Raw genomic sequence first — 18,518 nt, 5'->3', positions numbered from 1 at the left:
TGCCCCTTGCAGATGAGCCACAGGCTGGCTGCTCTCTGGAGGTTACAAAGGCAGCCATCAGGACATGGAAAGGACCTCAGCAATGGCTGCACCAGTTCAGGCCCCTCCAAGCCAGTGTTGTCTCTGAAATACAGTGGATGCCTGGGAGGCCCTGAGACAGCGCAGTACATCGTAACACTGCCCTTGGGCATGTCCAGAGCTATCGCTTACGCATGTAGCGGCCCTGACCGCTGTCTCTTCTATGTATGTAGCGGCCTTGAGCGCTTTCTCTTCTGTGAGCTGTGGTGTCACTTGAGGGCGGGAGGCAGCGAGGCCTCTGCGGGCTGCAGGCAGCCCCTTGTGCAGCACCCAGTGGGGAACGGCCAGGAATCGGTCCCGGGAGCCTCCCCAGAGGCCCCGCTGACTCCGCGGCAGGAGGCCTTGCTTCCTTCCCCCGCCTGTGGCGCAGAGGCCGCCCCGCCGCTGATCCCCGCCGCTGATCCCCGCCTGGTCCCGGGCCGCCGCGCGCAGCACACCCACCGCCAGCGCCAGGCGGGAAACGCGCGCCCCCTGCCCGCTCTCGCGGAAGTATCGCGATATCAGCGCGGGGCGGGCCGGCGGGAGGGGCGGGGCCGCGCGGTGTTTGGGACGGTGGGGCCGCCGCCTGCCCCCCCCTCCCCCCCCCCCCCCGCGGTGGCTCAGGCACCCGCCGCGCACAAAATGGACACCGGCACCGGCCCCGGCGGCGCCGCCCGCGTGGACGGCGAGGTGCCTTCCACCTCCGCCGCGGCGGCCTCTGCGCAGGAGCCCGGCGCCGAGGAGGTACCGCTCCGGGGGCGGGCAGGGGGGACCCGGCGGGCGGCGGAGCCTCCGGGGACGAGCGTGCCCGGCCTCGCCGCCCTCTCCTACAGCCGCCCCTCGGGCCGCGCCGTCCCGGCCCTGAGGCGGCCGCCCAACCCTGGGGCCGCCCGGGCCGCTGGCAGCGCGCCGGCCCCTCTGCCGCAGTCCGTGAGGGCCCGGCCGCGCCAGAGCCGCGGCCCGGCCTGCGCGGCGGCCCTGCAGGCCGGCCCCCGCCCGGACACACCCCCCCCTCGGTCCCGCCGTGCAGGCCGGCCCCCGGGTCTGTGCTTCGGCATGGCCGTGGCAGCTGCCGCCATCCGTACCCTATGGTGCCCTCTTCCCAGCCGTGCAGCCCGGGCACGCCGGTACCGGCCGATTAGCCCGTGCTCCCGTGCCATGCAGCCGGCTCTGCCCCGTATCGACCCCCCGCAGCCTGTGCGCTCCTGCAGGGCCCCCTCCTCTAGTGCCCCCCGCCCTCTTCTTTCCCTTCCCCTGTCCCCAGGGAAAGCTGTCCCGGAGCGGGATGGGGGCAGTGGGCGTGGGGCTCGGCGGGAGCCGGGGCTCTCGGCAGGGGCGAGGGCCCGGGGTGGGGGGGCCGCGGTGGCGGCTTGGAGAGTTCGCGGCTGAACCGGTCTGTCCCAGCCCTCAGGCTTGAGGGCTTCAGCCTTCCCTCTGCCCAGCTAAAATGCAACCGTGGTGCTGAATAAACCCCTCAAAAGAGCATGTATGGCTGCCAGCCTCCTCCCTTCGGATTTTTGGAAAAAAGACTACAGGCTAAGGCACAAGAAATGTAAAAAGTGACGTATTCGGGTATCCTTGGAAACTGAACAAGATTTAACCTGAAGAATGAGTCTTATAAAAACTTAGTAAGAATGATGACTGTGTGTCATATTTTTATGACATTGGATAAAATTGCAGAAATACTGATATTAGTGCAAGCAGAATTTTAATTCCAGTTGATGAAAGTCCAGTTTTGCCTGAAAAGAATGCTTGATTCTTTATTTCATTACTGATGCATACAAACAGCTATGAGATACAGTACAGTGTAATTCTGAACATTACCCGACTGTTCGGGGGGGAAAGTTTCTGTATTGGATGCAACTTATTCTGCAAAATTTTATGCATGTCAACTGATAAAAAGTTGGTACTAAATGCTTAGAGAATGCCTGCCTGGAGAAATCATTTGAAAGCAGTGAATGGTTTCGAATATTATCAACATTGTGCTACTGTGCCATACTGGTCAATATGTTTCGTAAAGGGGGGGAAAAAAAAAAAGATTTTGCTGTTTGAGTTTTTATTCAGACTGCAGAATTTCACTTCACGTTGGGCCACAGGTCTGTTACATAGCTATATGGTTAGTTACACGATCTGCATAATAATGGCATATAATACAACCTGTTGTGCTCTGTTCCCCTCTTGCTGTTTTACTTCACTATAAATAGTCTTTCTTGTTGTAGTAGTACCAAAACAGTGTCTTAACTTAATGGCTATTTGGAATGTGTATTTCCACTTTGTATATGAGAGTTAAACACAAAAGGGGTCCTTCTGATTATTCTTAATGCATCTGTTTAAAGTTCTCAATAGCATAGGTTACAAGAGTAAAGTCAACTAAAGCAGCAGCAGTTCTTATTCCCAGTCATTTATTTAGGTGTTCATGTGACTTACCCAATTTAGGACTAACTATTGCACTTACTAGATAGAAATCTCTCTCTGAGCCTACTCAGTTAGTAGCTCTGTTTAGGCTAGTTAGTAGAGATTTCAAGGGGAAGTATTTTGGATCCTTGGAATACTCAGGGTCTGTTATTTTTGAAACTGCTGCGTGGTCATGTTTCTTGTAAGATGTTTAAATGATGCCGATTTTCAGGGGACTCTTATGTAGGATTTAATCTTTAATGGAAAACTTTTCTAGGGTAGCGGCAGATTGTTACCAGCTAGCTCCCTGCGTTAAAAACAGAAGTACTTTGTTTGCTGGTTAATCAATTGTTTGCACTGAGGCTTCTGCTGATCCTCCTGTTTCCTCTTAAGTCAGCCCTCTTAAGTGGTGAAGATGTGTTGTGTAAAGTTTCTAGGGTAAAACTCTCGCAGACTTGATGAAATATTTTGTGGTTCTGTGTTGTATTAGGTACATGATCCAGTTGGTAGTAAGAGAGAAGTATTCTTACTCTTATCAGAATTTAATAATTGACAAGGTCTAGATTTTTATAACTCAGAACATTATGCAGAAGCAAGTTTGGATATGATGCTCGTCCCTACTATCCATCTAGCTCCACCAGCACAGAATAGTATTTTAGTGAAACTACAGCATACTCTTTTCGCTTGTAAGTTGTGAGGAAGAGAAGGGATATTGGGATGCATGTGTCTTAAGTTGTTTGTCTCTTTCATCAGCTTTTGACAGTCTCCCATTTGTTATTTTTAATATTTTGGGGCCATCAATGTTCGACAGAAACACTGCAATGAGGAGTGGGGGGGCAGGGAAACTTAATTTGTCTTGAAAGGTAGGTGTAGGATGTGATTTTATAGTGCTGGGGCTGCAGTAACTTTACATGTCAGTTCATTTGCTTCTTTAACTCTAGAGTGTGTTATTCACAAATACTTATTTCTGAATAAATTTCATTTGTATGCCACCGTAAGTTTTCTTCTGGGAAAATCTGAGTAACAACAGAAGTGACATTAGAGCCATCTGCCTCGGGGCTTAGAAAGATAATATTGCATTACATTTTACTTGGAAAACTTGCAGTAAAAGGGATTCTCATAATACTGAGTTGTTCTGCTTTGTCCAGGAGAAACTTAATGCTTACCTGAGGTAGGCAGACAACTTTTTTCCAGTAGCATGTATCTATGTAATTTATTTCTAGGGGAAGTGAGGGAGACATCTGAAATGGCCTACTGTCAATTTTGTTTTCCTCTAAGGAGTATTTTGTCACTTTAGTAGTAAGGTTTGGGCCTGATACTAGCACTGACAGTCTCTCTTACTGGAGTGTATGTTATATAGTAATATAATGCACATATGTATGACCTGCTCTTTGGCATGTTGGTGTAACGGTCCTCTCCTAACATTGCTTTCTGAGATGAGCTGATTACTTCTATGATTGAAGAAGCTGTAAGTGAATAGAACATTTCTAATGCTACCTATTTGCAACATTATTTGGCCTTGCAAAGCAGAACTCATGCATTATAAAATCATTAAATTCTCAAAAAACTTCATTATGCACTTAGTACTGTTCACCTTTGCAGAGAATTATGCCTTTAGGCCAAAACTTGAAAAGGTGATCTCTGACTTGAGAAAATATTCCTCCCATTTGCATGATTGCATGCATGACTGCTTAAGGAGTAAGTTGACATATATATTTATCAGTAACAGTTCTGAAATTTAAGTGTAATGTTGCTTGACAGACTTTTACATATTTAGTCCCATTTTGGTCTGGTTTTGCTACTTGACCCTGAATAGTTTAGATTAATTATTATTTCATTTTAATGTATTTATAGTAGGCTCATACTTAAACTGCTTGTCAGATTAAGAGTCTGCTCTGTTACATTTTATACAGACATGCACTTTGGCAGTTCCTTTCAGATTATTCAGTGCTTTTCAAAAACGTTTTTATAATTTAATACATCTCAAAAAAATTTAATATTTTTTTTTTAGTTGCAGGAGGTGTGTAAAAAGGCATACTTCAAAGACTGAAATAGGGGAAAAAAAAATCCACCAAACATTTCTCCCACGATTCTCTTTTTAAAAAAGATATTTTGCCAACATCATGGTTTTTGCCAGCTTTTCTTTTTTTTTTTTTTTAATGTAGCGATGTAGCAGTTGAAGTTGTGGAAACCTGCTTTGAGCTTCCCAATTGAAGACAGAAATGAATCTTATAAACTACAAAAGTCAGCCATTTTTGTTACAGTTTCTTAAATTTCTTTTGTTTATAGTAAATAAGGTAGTTCTTTGTTAACTGTCAAATAGCATATCATGCAGTGGATTGTTGCATGGATCGATTTGGTTGTTTAATTTGTGTCTCTTCCTAGGTATATGGCTAAGTGTAGTTAAACCTGTATTTCCAAATGAACTCTGACTATTCATCTAGTAGTGAAAACAAACAAACAAAACTCAACCAAGATGCAAGTGCCAGAAACTTACAGTTAGGAATTTTACATTTAGAAATCACATTTAATTTTTTTAAGTATCTTTTCAAGATACTAAATTTAATTATGCATTTAAAGCAAGATCTCTGAAAGATTAAACTTCATCCTCTTTCAGTACCTTCTTTCAGTGCTTTCCACTTGGATCATATTTGTGGAGATAAACATGAGGATGAGACAAATCTTCAACATACATTTTATATGGTCATATCCCCTCTTTAGTTTCATCATGGATATCAGGTTCTGCTTTGGGTGGAATATGATTAATGCAGTCACTTCATTTTTGAAATAATTATTTTTAAAAAGTAGCATACTTGTAGTGTGTAGGTTTGTTCAGTTTGATATCTTTTTACTTTAGTAAATAAAGAAACTGATATTTATAAAGTGTTTAAAATTTGAATTCCAGAAAAATGATCCCCCGTTTCAACTCAAACTTCCTCCAAAGGCAGCTAGACCTGAAAAAGAAATTGACCCAGAATATGAAGAGAAGATGGTAAGTGTTTTCATGACAAAACATACTGCAGCTTTTTATGACATTTGTTTGCTTGAACTAGATCAACACAGTTACAAGGAGTTATTGCAGACTGGATGTGTCAGCAAAGAAAAATGAATCAAGATTCATTTAAATGTCTAGTTCAGTGTGGTGTTTCTCACAGGGGCTAACAGTAGGTATTCAGTGAAGAATATGAGAGCAGAGGAAGCAGATAACGATAGTTCTGTTAAATACTGTCCCACTCTTCCAAGTATTTTTGTCTGCATGATTTCTGGAGTTGGAGGCTGTGGTTTTTATACTCAGTAGTTGTCAGTGGATGTCGCCCCCGCCCCACGGATTTGTCTGCTTGCTTTTTTTCGCCCTCATGTCGGTTTAGTTATCCACACCCTCCTGTGGTAAGGAGTTTCTATTCAATTGCATTTTATAGTTAGAACTCTCCCCTTCTGGTTTTGAATCTGTCTCTGCTAGTTTTATTTGGTGACCCCTGGAGTCATCCTTAAGCCACTTCTTAAATGAGAGAAATACTGAAGCTGCCAGTTTCTCATCATAGAAAAACATAAAGGTGTTAAATGTTGATATGCCCCATAACATATGTGCCATAACAATGCAAAAGAGGATCTGTCCATGACACAAATGAAGGGAGCTTGTAGTGCTGGAGAGGAGAGTTAACAGGGTAACTTCTGTATTACAAAGAGGCAGAAACCAGGAGGATGCTACAAGACTTGTTCTTGAATGACACGTAGTAAGTTCTTGGTTGAAGCTGGTATCTGTATCTTGCTGCATTTTTCTTAAAAGCTTTAATGTTAAATGGATGCCTAATAATTACAGTAGAGTCTGAAAGGATTGGATACCATAGAAGCCAGGGAAGAGTATCACTGTTAGACATAGGAAAACTGATACCTACTTGTATGAAGTTAACTTTTAGCCAAAGAGAAGACACACAAGTAAATCTGTTTGTTAAGAATGAGTTGAGTAAATAACTAAACTTGGTTTCACAGTAATACATGGTGAATTTACATCTTTCCTAAATTAGACTGTTAGTTCAGTTGTTCTAAGAGGCAAAGGTCTCAAAATCTTACCTCTCATCAATTGTGCAGTCGTGAGCTGACCTTTATTGTTTATCAAGGCACGCTGCTTACACCCAGCCAATAATTTTGCAGGCAAAAAAGTATATTGTGGCATTCAATATAGAACCTTACCAGTTATGGTTAGCTTGCCAAAACCATCATGTATTATTGGTTTAAAATAAATCCTCTGAATGGATTTGCTCTTATCCTGTATGAGCGTAAACATCCACGTCTTTACTCCCCCTTTTAGAATTGTTTTTTTCCTTAAAAGTTTATTCGGTTTTCAAGTTATTTACAGAAATGGACCGATAATGAATGCAAGGGAAAATTAATACTAATTTTTTTCCAGGAGAGCTTTGTAAAGTTGTTTATTTGCTGGTAAGTGATGCGCTATTAAAAGAAATGCATTGCCCTCATGTGGCAAGATCATGCATTGCACATCAGGTTCCTTTTTATTGCCCTTTTCTTTGGTTTGTGTTACTGCTGTGAGAGCACTTTTACTTGCATATAAGTTACCTGCAGAAAAGCTTTCTGTTGTTTGTATATTTTTTTAGAAAGGTTATGGTACAGAACTACAATTTCACTTTTGTAGTTTATATCAAGATATTTAATGAGATCACGTGAAAATTGCTTTAAGTGGTACAGTGTTACATGATGCTTAGAAATGGCATAGAGAAACTGACAACAATTGCATTCTGTCAGAATTTGCATTTTATCGTATTTTTCTTAAATTATGTAACATGTTGTCTTTTAAATATAGAGAAGGACATATGTTTTGCTGTGTTTATATAGTGAAGTGCATATGCCTCATTGATATGGCAAAACTGAAACGATTCTTTGATTCTATGATTGAAACTGGAAATCTGACAGCAAAATTCACAAAGTTCAGCGAAAGCAGTATTGTGCTGGTGCATCCGTTACTTTAGTCATACTTCTAAAAACAGAGCTACCACATTGTTGTCTTGGGTCAAATCCTGATAGCCTTGAAGCTGATGGAAGTTTTGCTGCTGACTTCAGCAAGGTTAGGATTTCATCCCTTACTATAAGTCAGAACCGTAGTTTTTTCTTTATCTTTTGTAGACAGCCCTTTAAAGCATCCCTTCACAGTTGCTGGTGTGCCATGCAGACTTAAGCAGTCTATACAAGTAAACTCTTTTTGCATTGTTTTACTAATCTTTGAGTTTTGAATGGGGATGCGTTGCTGGGATGAGGTTATCAAGTCCTGCCACGTCTTCCAGAATTGCTGTGGTATTCGTGAAGGATCATTTGAACTACCACATGTTACAATTGGGTGCTCTAAAGCAGTTCATGCTTAGCTGTAAGCTGAAGCAGCTTGAGAGCTATTTCATGATGCTTGTAGCCTCCGAGTTGGCTAACAGTAGGCAGATGGTCTTGTCAGTCTCTCCTCATATAAGTTGTTCTCACAAGTGTCTGAATTCTGTTTCTTAATAAAAATACATTTTTTTATGAAGAAAAGTTACTGATTTTTCTTTTTTTAATTCTCTCCCCGCTTTGGAAACTAGAAAGCAGATCGAGCAAAAAGGTTTGAGTTCCTTCTGAAGCAGACAGAACTTTTTGCACATTTTATTCAGCCTGCAGCACAAAAATCGCCAACATCTCCATTGAAAGTCAAGTTGGGACGGCCACGGATGAAGAAAGATGAAAAACAGAGTTTGATTTCAGCTGGGGAGTATGTTTTATTTTTATTTCCGACTTCTTACGCTTTCAAACAAATTATGCATTTTAACATATCTGTTTAGTTAGTAGCATAGAGATTGTGCTTTAAGTAAGTCCAGAACTTTTCCTATTGATAGTGTATCATAATTTCTTTAAAAGCTTGTTGGTGTATGCATGCTGATTCATCAACATCAGTATGACCTTGGATCAGGAATGCACTTTTAAAGTAAATTCCCTGATTCTTGTCACTTACCATGCTTTGGTCCATATTGCGGAGTGATTTGAGTTGAATTTCTTTTGCATAACGCTGAACTAGAAGATGCACTCCAGAAATGCACCTGATGTGTTCCAGCTGCTAGTGGACATGTCAGTGGGACCAGAGTGGAGCTAGATCAAGTTAAAACAAGACAACGTGCATGTAGTGTGGATGTTTGATCCTCAGCACCAATTGTCTCGCTCCACCGGTCTGTCTATATTAGTCAGTAATGCAGGCATGTAGTGTTTCTGAGGGGTCTTGTAATAGCAAGCAACTAGTTTTTGGAACGTTTACAAAATGGCATTTTCTATTTTATAAATTTTTAATTTTTTTTTTTAATTGAATATGTGATTCTTCTGAATGGTATAGTTATCAAGTAATTGATTCTAAGGTCACCACGGATGTGTGTCTTCTATTTCTGTGTTGCTCATTAAAAAGTACCTTAGAGAACTCATGATACTTGTTGTCAGAGTATAGTTATGGTTCTGGAGGAGAGGGCTTCATATCAGCCTGTCTAATTAAAGCTGCGATGAACCATAAGGAATAACTTAATAACAGGACATGATTTTGGTCAGGGTACTAGAACACACACATTGTAGATCAATGATTTTCTCTTTTGATTTTATAGTCAGTATTTTGAAATTATTTCATATAAACGTGAATCTTGGATTCTTTCTTTAGTTATCGTCACAGGCGCACAGAACAAGAAGAAGATGAAGAGCTGTTGTCAGAGAGTCGAAAAACGTCTAATGTGTGTATTCGATTTGAGGAGTCTCCTTCATGTAAGTATTATTGACAGTTTTCTGATTGCTTTGATGTAATTCAAATCTGAGCAGATAGCAATTAAAATTTTCTACTTAGAATTAGTATTTTTCTACTTAGAGGAATCTTACATTTACAGATGTGAAAGGAGGAACACTAAGAGATTATCAGGTTAGAGGTTTGAACTGGATGATCTCATTGTATGAAAATGGTGTTAATGGCATTCTGGCAGATGAAATGGTAAGCAGTAATCTTTTGGAATTTTTGTGGTAATTATTGAGCAAAATTCAACATTAAAGTGCCTATAGTATTTAATGTATATGCAGTAGTATGCATCATTCTGCAACAGTTAGATTTCACAACTGGAATTGTAATGCAGTGAAAGAAATTGTAGTGCAAACATTTGCTGTGTAGTTTGCTTTAAACAACTTAAGTGGCAGAATTCTATAGTAGGAAAATTGTTTGAAACTATTTCTGTATGGTATTTCATTTCAGCAGGTTTCTTTCCCCCCCTTCTTTGTCAATGCAGGGTCTTGGTAAGACTCTGCAGACAATAGCATTATTAGGCTATCTGAAGCATTACCGAAACATTCCTGGGCCACACATGGTCCTGGTTCCAAAATCAACTTTGCACAATTGGATGAATGAATTCAAACGCTGGGTTCCATCATTACGTGCTGTTTGCCTTATTGGAGATAAAGACGCCAGAGTAAGTGCTCTACATTTCAAAGATGTATGCATTGTTTGCCAAAAACTAGCATTTGGGTATGTGGAATTCTGCCTAAGCTACTTCCTTAATTACAGTATTTTTTAGTAATCTTTAACTGTATTAGTGTTGAAAATGCAAAGTGTTATGCTTGTAACTATGAGGAAAAAATGCAAATCAATAGGTGAAATAATAGACTAGGATCAAAGTACAGCGGTCTGACCTCTTTTTCTGTTGTCTTCCTCTTTGATTTTTGCACCTTTTTTTCTTTTTGATCTCTTCTGTGTTTGCATTGTGACAGTGTTTATTAACTTTCCTTTATTGTCCTCACTTTATCTCTTTCTTCACCTTTTTTAGGTGACTTCTCCCACTCTTTACTTCTGTCTTATGTCCATGTGTTGCCTTGTAACTAGGATTCTGTTGTAGAGCTTTTCATCTTCCATAGCAAAGGCCTTAAAATAGATAAAGGGTGGTTTTCTAACTTGAAGGGGATCAACGAGCTGGATGTTCCTGTGAATTCTGTGTCTCCTCATATGGATTGCATGGCTGCCTGTTACTACTTGAGGGTAGGAAGGCTTTACAGAGGGATCTGGACAGTCTGGATTGATGGGCTGAAACCAGTTGTATGCAATTCAACAAGGCTCGGTGCTGGGTCCTGCACTTGGGTCACAACAACCCCTTGCAATGCTACAGGCTTGGGGAAGAGTGGCTGGAAAGCTGCCTGGCGGAAAAGGAGCTGGGGGGTGCTGGTCGACAGCCGGCTGAATATGAGCCGGCAGTGTGCCCAGGCGGCCAAGAAGGCCAATGGCATCCTGGCCTGTATCAGAAATAGTGTGGCCAGCAGGAGTAGGGAAGTGATCGTGCCCCTGTACTCGGCACTGGTGAGGCCGCACCTCGAATACTGTGTTCAGTTTTGGGCCCCTCACTACAAGAAGGACGTTGAGGTGCTGGAGCGTGTCCAGAGAAGGGCAACGAGGCTGGTGAGGGCTCTGGAGAACAAGTCTTATGAGGAGCGGCTGAGGGAACTGGGGTTGTTTTCACAAGTAACAAGTGATAGGACAAGAGGAAACAGCCTCAAGTTGCGCCAGGGGAGGTTTAGATTGGATATTAGGAAAAATTTCTTCACTGGAAGGGTTATCAAACACTGGAACAGGCTGCCCAGGGAAGTGGTGGAGTCCCCATCCCTGGAGGTATTTAAAAGCCATGTAGATGTGGTGCTTAGGGACATGGTTTAGCGGTGGACTTCGTAGTGTTACGTTAATGGTTGGACTCGATGATCTTAGAGGTCCTTTCCAACCTAAATGATTCTGTGAGAGGAACTGCTGGTTCTGCCAGTGATTTGGGGAGTTCCTTCCAGTGCTATAGTCTTGGATTTGACTGTACTGCTCTTTGCAGATTGTTTTAATTTGAAGTCTGATAATATTTGTACCACGGTGTGTTTATTGCTAGTTCCATGGAATGAAATTAAGATTGTGTGGAAGGGAAGCGCGCACCTTCACTTTGTACTTTCTTTGCTTTCAGAGTTTTATGTTTGTATTGTCATAACTTTTCATGTCCTTGTTTTCTACTTAATCTTTCTGTTCTGTGGTGGCTAAAGCACCTCTGAGCTTACATTTGCATTTGTAAGTCAGTGCATGGTATTGTACAGAACACTCCTTTATTAGGTAGTTCTTCAAGGCCGTGGACTTGAACAGTTCTGTCAGTCCTACTAGCTGGGGTGATCTGTGTACCCCACTAAGTAAGTTCTTGGAGATCTGCATGCATGGCTTTTCCATAGGGTGGTACTCTTTCATGTGAAAGGATTTATATGCCTAGATATGTATCCCTTACAAAACAGAGATGGGACAGAGGAGGGAGATCTATAGGAAAGAGAGAAGATGGGAGTGGGCTAGGTGAGTTGTTTTGAAACACTTTTTTGTGGATTGTGTCTTTGGATTAGTTAGTTTAGAGGTTTTTTTCCCCCCTATTGGTAGTATGTACTATATCTAAATTACAGAAAAATTATGCTGAAGAGTAAATAGTTTATTTTGAATAGGAGAAAATTTGTGTTTTGCTTAACCCCAGCTGATGATCTGTCTGTGCCTAAAGTACAAAGGATTGAAGGCTTTTGTTACAGTAACTTTCAGTTACTGAAAAGATGTTTCAGAGTCTTCTTTTGTGTGCTAGCTTAGCACATCAGTAATGTTGGCAGAGATAGGTTTCACTGAATTCCATATAAATTGTTCATATTTATAAATGTTTATTGATTTAATTGTTCTGCTTTAGGCTGCTTTTATCCGTGATGTTATGATGCCTGGTGAATGGGATGTTTGTGTTACATCATATGAAATGGTAATTAAAGAGAAATCGGTCTTCAAAAAATTTAACTGGAGGTACCTGGTAATTGATGAAGCCCACAGAATAAAGAATGAGAAGTCTAAGGTAAACTCAAAATTATTTGATATTTTGAAGATAACTTGACACAAAAGATTCCATCTGATTTTAGCAGATTTTAAGTGTTAGGTGTGGTGTTTTTTTTAAAATATAAGCTGTGAGCTATTGGGTGGTAAATACGAATTTCATAGGTAGCTCACTGTCTTTTAAATTTAGTTGTCATTGTTTCAGAAACTGATGAAAATTCATTATGCTTAAATGTACACGATGATGATAACTATTTGTTGTATTTCTAGCTGTCAGAGATTGTACGTGAGTTCAAGACAACAAATCGATTGCTGCTTACAGGAACTCCTTTGCAGAATAACCTCCACGAGCTGTGGGCATTACTGAATTTTCTTTTACCTGATGTCTTCAATTCTGCAGATGTAAGTTGAGGTTTGGAAGTACAGTCTTGTTCTTGTTATTTTGATTCCCAGGCTGCTTTCTGCAGAAGAGAAGAATGACCAGCCTAGTAAGAGACATATGATGCGGAAGACCTGGATTCAGTAGAAGCTCTGTGGCTGTAAACTACTTTTTTTGCTCTGCCTAGTTAAAATAGTGCATTCTGTTACTGCAGATAAGCCCTCAGGCCAATAATAGCGAATGTAATACTTTAAATAGTTCAAGAATTATGCAAAGTGGAACAAAATTTGCAAAAGCAATGCAGAATGAAGAATATGAAGCATCCAAATAGGCATAAGCCTTTTTTTTTTCATTTAGAATTTGAGTCATCTTTCTCCTCTTTTACTGCTAATGTTTCCTTGTACTTGTATTGCTTGCTTCCATTGTTTTTGCTCTGTTGTCCATCTCATTTACTTAAGGATTCTGGTTTCTTTTTCTTTTTTTACCTTCTTGCCCCATCACTACATAAGCACTAAGGGGAAGAACTTGGACACTGCAGTGATGAGCGTGGAAAACCATTGTAAATTAAGCAGAGTAATAGTATTTTGTCTGCGGAGTTACTCAGTTGACTTGAATGTTACAACGTGCTGGGGAGCTGGCACAGAATTGCAGACTGATTTTTCTTTCACTCACAGAAGTCATTTGTCTCAAGATTTGTGCCACTCTTGGCTGGAGTGAAAGAGTGTCAATATGTCTGTTAAAACTACAGATGATAAACTGTTCATACCAATCGTGCTGTTTCTTACCACAGGATTTTGACTCATGGTTCGACACTAAAAATTGTCTCGGTGATCAGAAACTTGTAGAAAGACTTCATGCTGTAAGTAATTAAAGCTGTAATCACATGTCATCGTTAGCATACACAGCGTAAAAAAGAAAAACAGATTATTTCTCCCTTCATCTCAAAGTTGAGAAGATGAACGTGAAGGTATTTAGTTACAGAAATGCCCAGCAGAATTTTCATGAATTAAATATTGGAACTTACTATTATAGATACTGCTTTTTGTAACATTACTGTTTGAAGCAGTCAAAATCTATACATAAAATGTGAAAATGAAGAATTTTGAGATCTTTTTGAAACCACTTATTACTGTGAATAGTATACTGATACACGTCATGCTAGTCTGAATAAAGGCATGCCTTTACCTTTGTTTTACTGTGCATGAGATAAAAGACATTTTTCATCATACAGTAACAAAACAAATTAGAAAGAAGTACAACATTCATTGCTTATCTTTGAAATGTTGTATTTTGTATATGCTGCTAGTGGAAATGAAACAGAGTTTATGTTAAAAGGTAATAAATAGATTTTATAAACGTATGGGTTTGGCCCTTGCTTAGGATAACGACTGGGATGAATATGGCAATCTTTATGTAGTGTTACATATTTACGTGTGGACTTAGCCTATTAGTGGACAACTTCATTTTGCAGACTTTAGCAGAATTTTTCTGAAGGAGTCACTGTGACAGCAGTAGTTTCTGATTAGTTCTGAATAAATATCAGATAATTGAATCTGTTCATTTTGTATTTGAGGCAATCAATTTTATAAATTTATCTGTGGAAAAACTCTTTAATTTGTGTAGGTTTTGAAGCCATTTTTATTACGTCGCATAAAAGCTGAAGTAGAAAAGAGTTTGCCTCCGAAGAAGGAAGTAAAAATTTATCTTGGGCTCAGCAAAATGCAGAGGGAATGGTGAGTTATTTACATCAAAGTAAGATTCTTTTCTGATAAAGAACACTACAGCTCTTCACACTGATTTTTTTTTTTTTTTTTCCTTGTAGTTGCATGTTAAGACAGTCAGATGGAGAAGCCTATTTATAGCTGTCTTTGGGGCTTTTTTTAAAGATGTACAAGTTACAAATTGCTCGGGAAGGGTAGTTGAAAGGGTTGGGAGGAAGAAAACAGAAACTTCTTTTCCTTCCTGAATTTTATTTGAAAGAACATATGCCTACTAAGTTTCCTCCTTTGATGCAAGTATGCATGCACCAGTAAAAGTCTGAGCTGAAATTAAAATAAAAGCTTGAGGAGCCACATACCCAGAAGAGATGTGAGAAAAGGAGCCAGGTCAGTGTAGCAGCTTCAGTCACATAAATGATATCTTTGATCCGCTTCGTAGTCCTAAAATGGAAGTGTAAGATAACCCAGTAAATGACAGATCATTGTCCCTCACAGACAAATTGCCTTTCATATTTAGGTATGGATTTATAAATCGTTATTATCAGTCAGATGTTTTTGCCAAGTTTCATAATAATATAGCTTATTATTATGTAAACAAAGCAAACTCCTACATCCAGAAATAAGTAATTGGGATATTGCAGGGTTTCATTCATGTTTTAAATATTGAATAAAACCTGAGAGTTGTTCAAAATTGCCTGTAAAACTTCAGGTATACCAGGATCCTGATGAAAGATATTGATATCCTGAATTCAGCTGGGAAAATGGATAAGATGCGTCTGCTGAATATTCTGATGCAGCTGCGGAAATGCTGTAACCATCCTTACCTATTTGATGGTGCTGAGCCGGGCCCTCCTTACACCACTGACACACATCTCATCACTAACAGTGGTAAAATGTTAGTTCTGGATAAACTGCTAGCAAAACTCAGAGAGCAAGGTGAGTACCATTTATGAACAGTAGTGATCTGAATGCTTGTTGTAAGTAAAACTACCTTTCAAAAATTGCATAGATCCATTCTTGTCTTTCCTCCAGCGAATGCATTCATTACTTTCAGTGAGGTTTCTGTTGAAAACCATTTTTCTGTAGATCTTAACACATGGAGGGAAGGAAGTCTTACAGGAATGATGAGGAAGACTGATAATATGGAGAAGCAGAAGGAAAGGAAGAAGAGCAGAGCCTCCCTTCTGCTGTCTTTCTGACGAGAGGATTAGTTTGTCTGTGCACATCAGTCGTCAGCTACTTATCTTACCATGGCTTTAAGTGTTCTGTTTCTTCAGCTGTGTATTTCTTCTGTATAAATTATCAAATAACCTGTCTTGAGGAGAAGTTAAATCAATACCAGAAAAGCAACTTCAGAATAACGGCTTATTTGAGTAAGTTAGGCATAGTGCAGAATATTTCACATAGAATTCTACTCATGCTCTGTAGTAGGCTCTGTGATAAGATGAATGTGAAAACATAAAACCAATGACAAAACCTTCTGTGTTGTTCTGTCAGGTTCCAGAGTTCTGCTTTTTAGTCAGATGACTCGCTTACTGGATATTTTGGAAGACTATTGCATGTGGCGTGGATATGAGTACTGCCGACTTGATGGACAGACACCACACGAAGAAAGAGAGGTGAGAAAGTTGTATATAAACAAGAAATTTCTTTGGTTTACATATTAGATTATTAAGAAGTTATTATTAACACACACACACACACATATATATATAAGTAGCTACATTATTGTTTAAAGTAAAGGAAAAATGCTACAGTTTAAAAAGGCTGCTAAGGGTATATGTTTTTCCTAATCAAAGTCCACAGTAAAGTAGGTTTCATTTGTTCCTCAACTAAATGAAAAATGTAATATTTTGTGGACTCAGAATGGATTTTTCCACCTGTGCAAACCTACAGTTTCTTACTTCTATAAAAAATTGGTTTTGGTATGAAAATTCTGTAAATGTCAAAGAAATTTCATTGAAAAGCCACCAACATATTGGAAGCTTGTTTGAAAACTCTGGTACTTTAATGACACTTTTTTCTTTTAGGAAGCAATAGACACATTTAATGCTCCCAACAGCAGTAAATTCATTTTCATGCTGAGTACCAGAGCTGGAGGTCTTGGAATTAATTTGGCAACTGCTGATGTGGTTATTCTCTATGATTCAGATTGGAACCCTCAAGTAGATCTGCAAGCCATGGTGAGTTAACTCCCTAATACACATTCATTTGTTAAAGTTGTCATTGTTCTATTTTGTATGAGTGTTTCCAGAACTTGTGTTTTTGTCACTTTTCTTTACTTTTTGTATTTGATACCAAGAAACTAAGGAATTGAATAACAAGGGCATGAACAGAATTGTGGAAGAAACTGTAGATTTTTCTCTGTAAATATCTGTCTTAATTATTTTTGTAATTGAATAAGATTACTTCTGTCAAAATACTGTATCGATATTGTTTATCTGTAGAATTATTCTTAATTCTGTCTTTCCAGAAGACAACAGTAAATGAATAAGAGGGCTGTTTCCAAAATAATAGCGAAGAATTAAAAGCGTGCAGCTTTAAATTCCTCCCTTTTGGGAAGCTTATGCTTTTGCAACCCACCTTGTTTCTGCATAAGTGTAATATCATTCGGTGGTGACACCGGGGGAAAAAAAAACCCTTATCTTTGGGTTAAAGATATGTTTAGTAAACATACTAAAATCTTATCTTTCTGAGTGCTGAATATCAAAAATTCAAGTCTATAATTTGTTTCATGTGGAATAAAAATCACATGATCCTTCTGGCATGATTGGGGGATGTTTGTTCTGTGGTTTGTGGGTTTTGGGTTTGGTGTGTGTTTTTTTTTTTTTTTTTTTTTTAATGCCCTTAAACACATCAAATATTTACTGTGAATAACTCATCCTTTCGATATGCATGCTGACGACCAATAGTAGACTGACTTCCTGGAAACTGATGAGTGTGATATGTGAGCTTTAGTAGGATTTTCAGAAAGAAATGAGTATTATGCAGGAGAATAAAAGATTCAATGACTCGTGTTTAAAAGCCAGTCAGAAAATCCTGGTACCGACAGCTTGAAGGCCAGCTGTTTAACTTTTTTAATTTAAGAGGACAGAATAATACTTTTATTCATGTTTTCCAGAGAGAATAAACACCAGTTTTGTTACAAATAAGTATAGTATGTTAGTCATATAACCTCATTTGCTGTGTATTGTACCTGTACTATGTGAGCTGCATATTGATGCTTTAATGTAGCTAGCTTGGGACAACTACAGTATTGAAGCTGTGGCTGCATGGACCTTGCCCATGCAATTAACATGCTCAAGCCAGGGATGCCAAAGTTTCAATACCTATGTCAAGTGAGAGAATTAGTTTGAAAGCAGTGCAGATGTGTTTATGTATATACCGTTGTATCTCCACTTCCCAACTGCAGTCTAGACAGACATTCAGTTATCTTCATTTACAATGAGGTAGACGCATTTATTACTATAGAATTGACCCAAACTTAAAAGGTGTAATAGCCAGATATGAGTGAATATTACTATACTGGTTTTACGTTTTTGTATACTCTTGAATAAGCAAGGAACCAAGAAATATGTGCTAGTTTCAGTCTGCTGTTTCTGCTATATAGCAAGCTAACTGTCTATTGCTTGTGAGTTTTTGTTGCTGAACACTCATTGATTTATGTTTGTTAGGATCGTGCGCATCGTATTGGTCAAAAGAAACCAGTACGGGTGTTTCGACTAATCACTGATAATACTGTTGAAGAGAGGATTGTAGAAAGAGCTGAAATAAAACTGAGACTGGACTCTATAGTTATACAACAAGGTATCAACTGCTATATATGTTTGTCTGCAACAGAATTGTTCAGTCCCTTAAAGTATGGGCTAAATAACTGTACAAATGTACAGTATGAGAGAAAGCAGGCCTTGTGTATAATAGCAGTACACTAAATCAACCTAAGAAACTATAATGTATAAGTTATTCATTTGTTCAGCTGAAATTTTTGAAAAAACTTCGTTTTCCTAAATAATGTGGGTATAGACTTATACTAAGATTGTAAATGAGCAAACTACAGCTGAATAGATGTTACTTGGTTTTTGTGATATGTTAAAAAGGAAGACAAAAAAAA

At 39.5% G+C, this 18,518-nt stretch overlaps 1 protein-coding gene across 1 annotated transcript in view; it reads left to right on the top strand.

Annotated features, from left to right (window-relative positions):
* The first annotated feature begins 678 nt into the window (after positions 1-678).
* The window catches only part of SMARCA1 (SNF2 related chromatin remodeling ATPase 1), a 37,976-nt gene continuing 20,136 nt past the window's right edge, over positions 679-18,518 (top strand). The window contains exons 1-14 of the mRNA XM_076347349.1: positions 679-801; positions 5,357-5,443; positions 8,034-8,200; positions 9,125-9,225; positions 9,345-9,445; positions 9,735-9,914; positions 12,177-12,332; positions 12,581-12,712; positions 13,480-13,548; positions 14,313-14,422; positions 15,117-15,343; positions 15,905-16,026; positions 16,438-16,590; positions 18,082-18,214. Coding sequence (XP_076203464.1) covers positions 700-801; positions 5,357-5,443; positions 8,034-8,200; positions 9,125-9,225; positions 9,345-9,445; positions 9,735-9,914; positions 12,177-12,332; positions 12,581-12,712; positions 13,480-13,548; positions 14,313-14,422; positions 15,117-15,343; positions 15,905-16,026; positions 16,438-16,590; positions 18,082-18,214 — 1,840 coding nt within the window. The 5' untranslated portion in view covers positions 679-699. The remainder of the gene's footprint in view (positions 802-5,356; positions 5,444-8,033; positions 8,201-9,124; positions 9,226-9,344; positions 9,446-9,734; positions 9,915-12,176; positions 12,333-12,580; positions 12,713-13,479; positions 13,549-14,312; positions 14,423-15,116; positions 15,344-15,904; positions 16,027-16,437; positions 16,591-18,081; positions 18,215-18,518) is intronic.

This window comes from Aptenodytes patagonicus, chromosome 9 (genome assembly GCF_965638725.1).
Source record: "Aptenodytes patagonicus chromosome 9, bAptPat1.pri.cur, whole genome shotgun sequence".
NCBI classification, from domain to species: Eukaryota; Metazoa; Chordata; class Aves; order Sphenisciformes; family Spheniscidae; genus Aptenodytes; species Aptenodytes patagonicus.
Note: the sequence above shows the minus strand (reverse complement) of the source record. Positions and strands in the feature narration are given on the sequence as shown.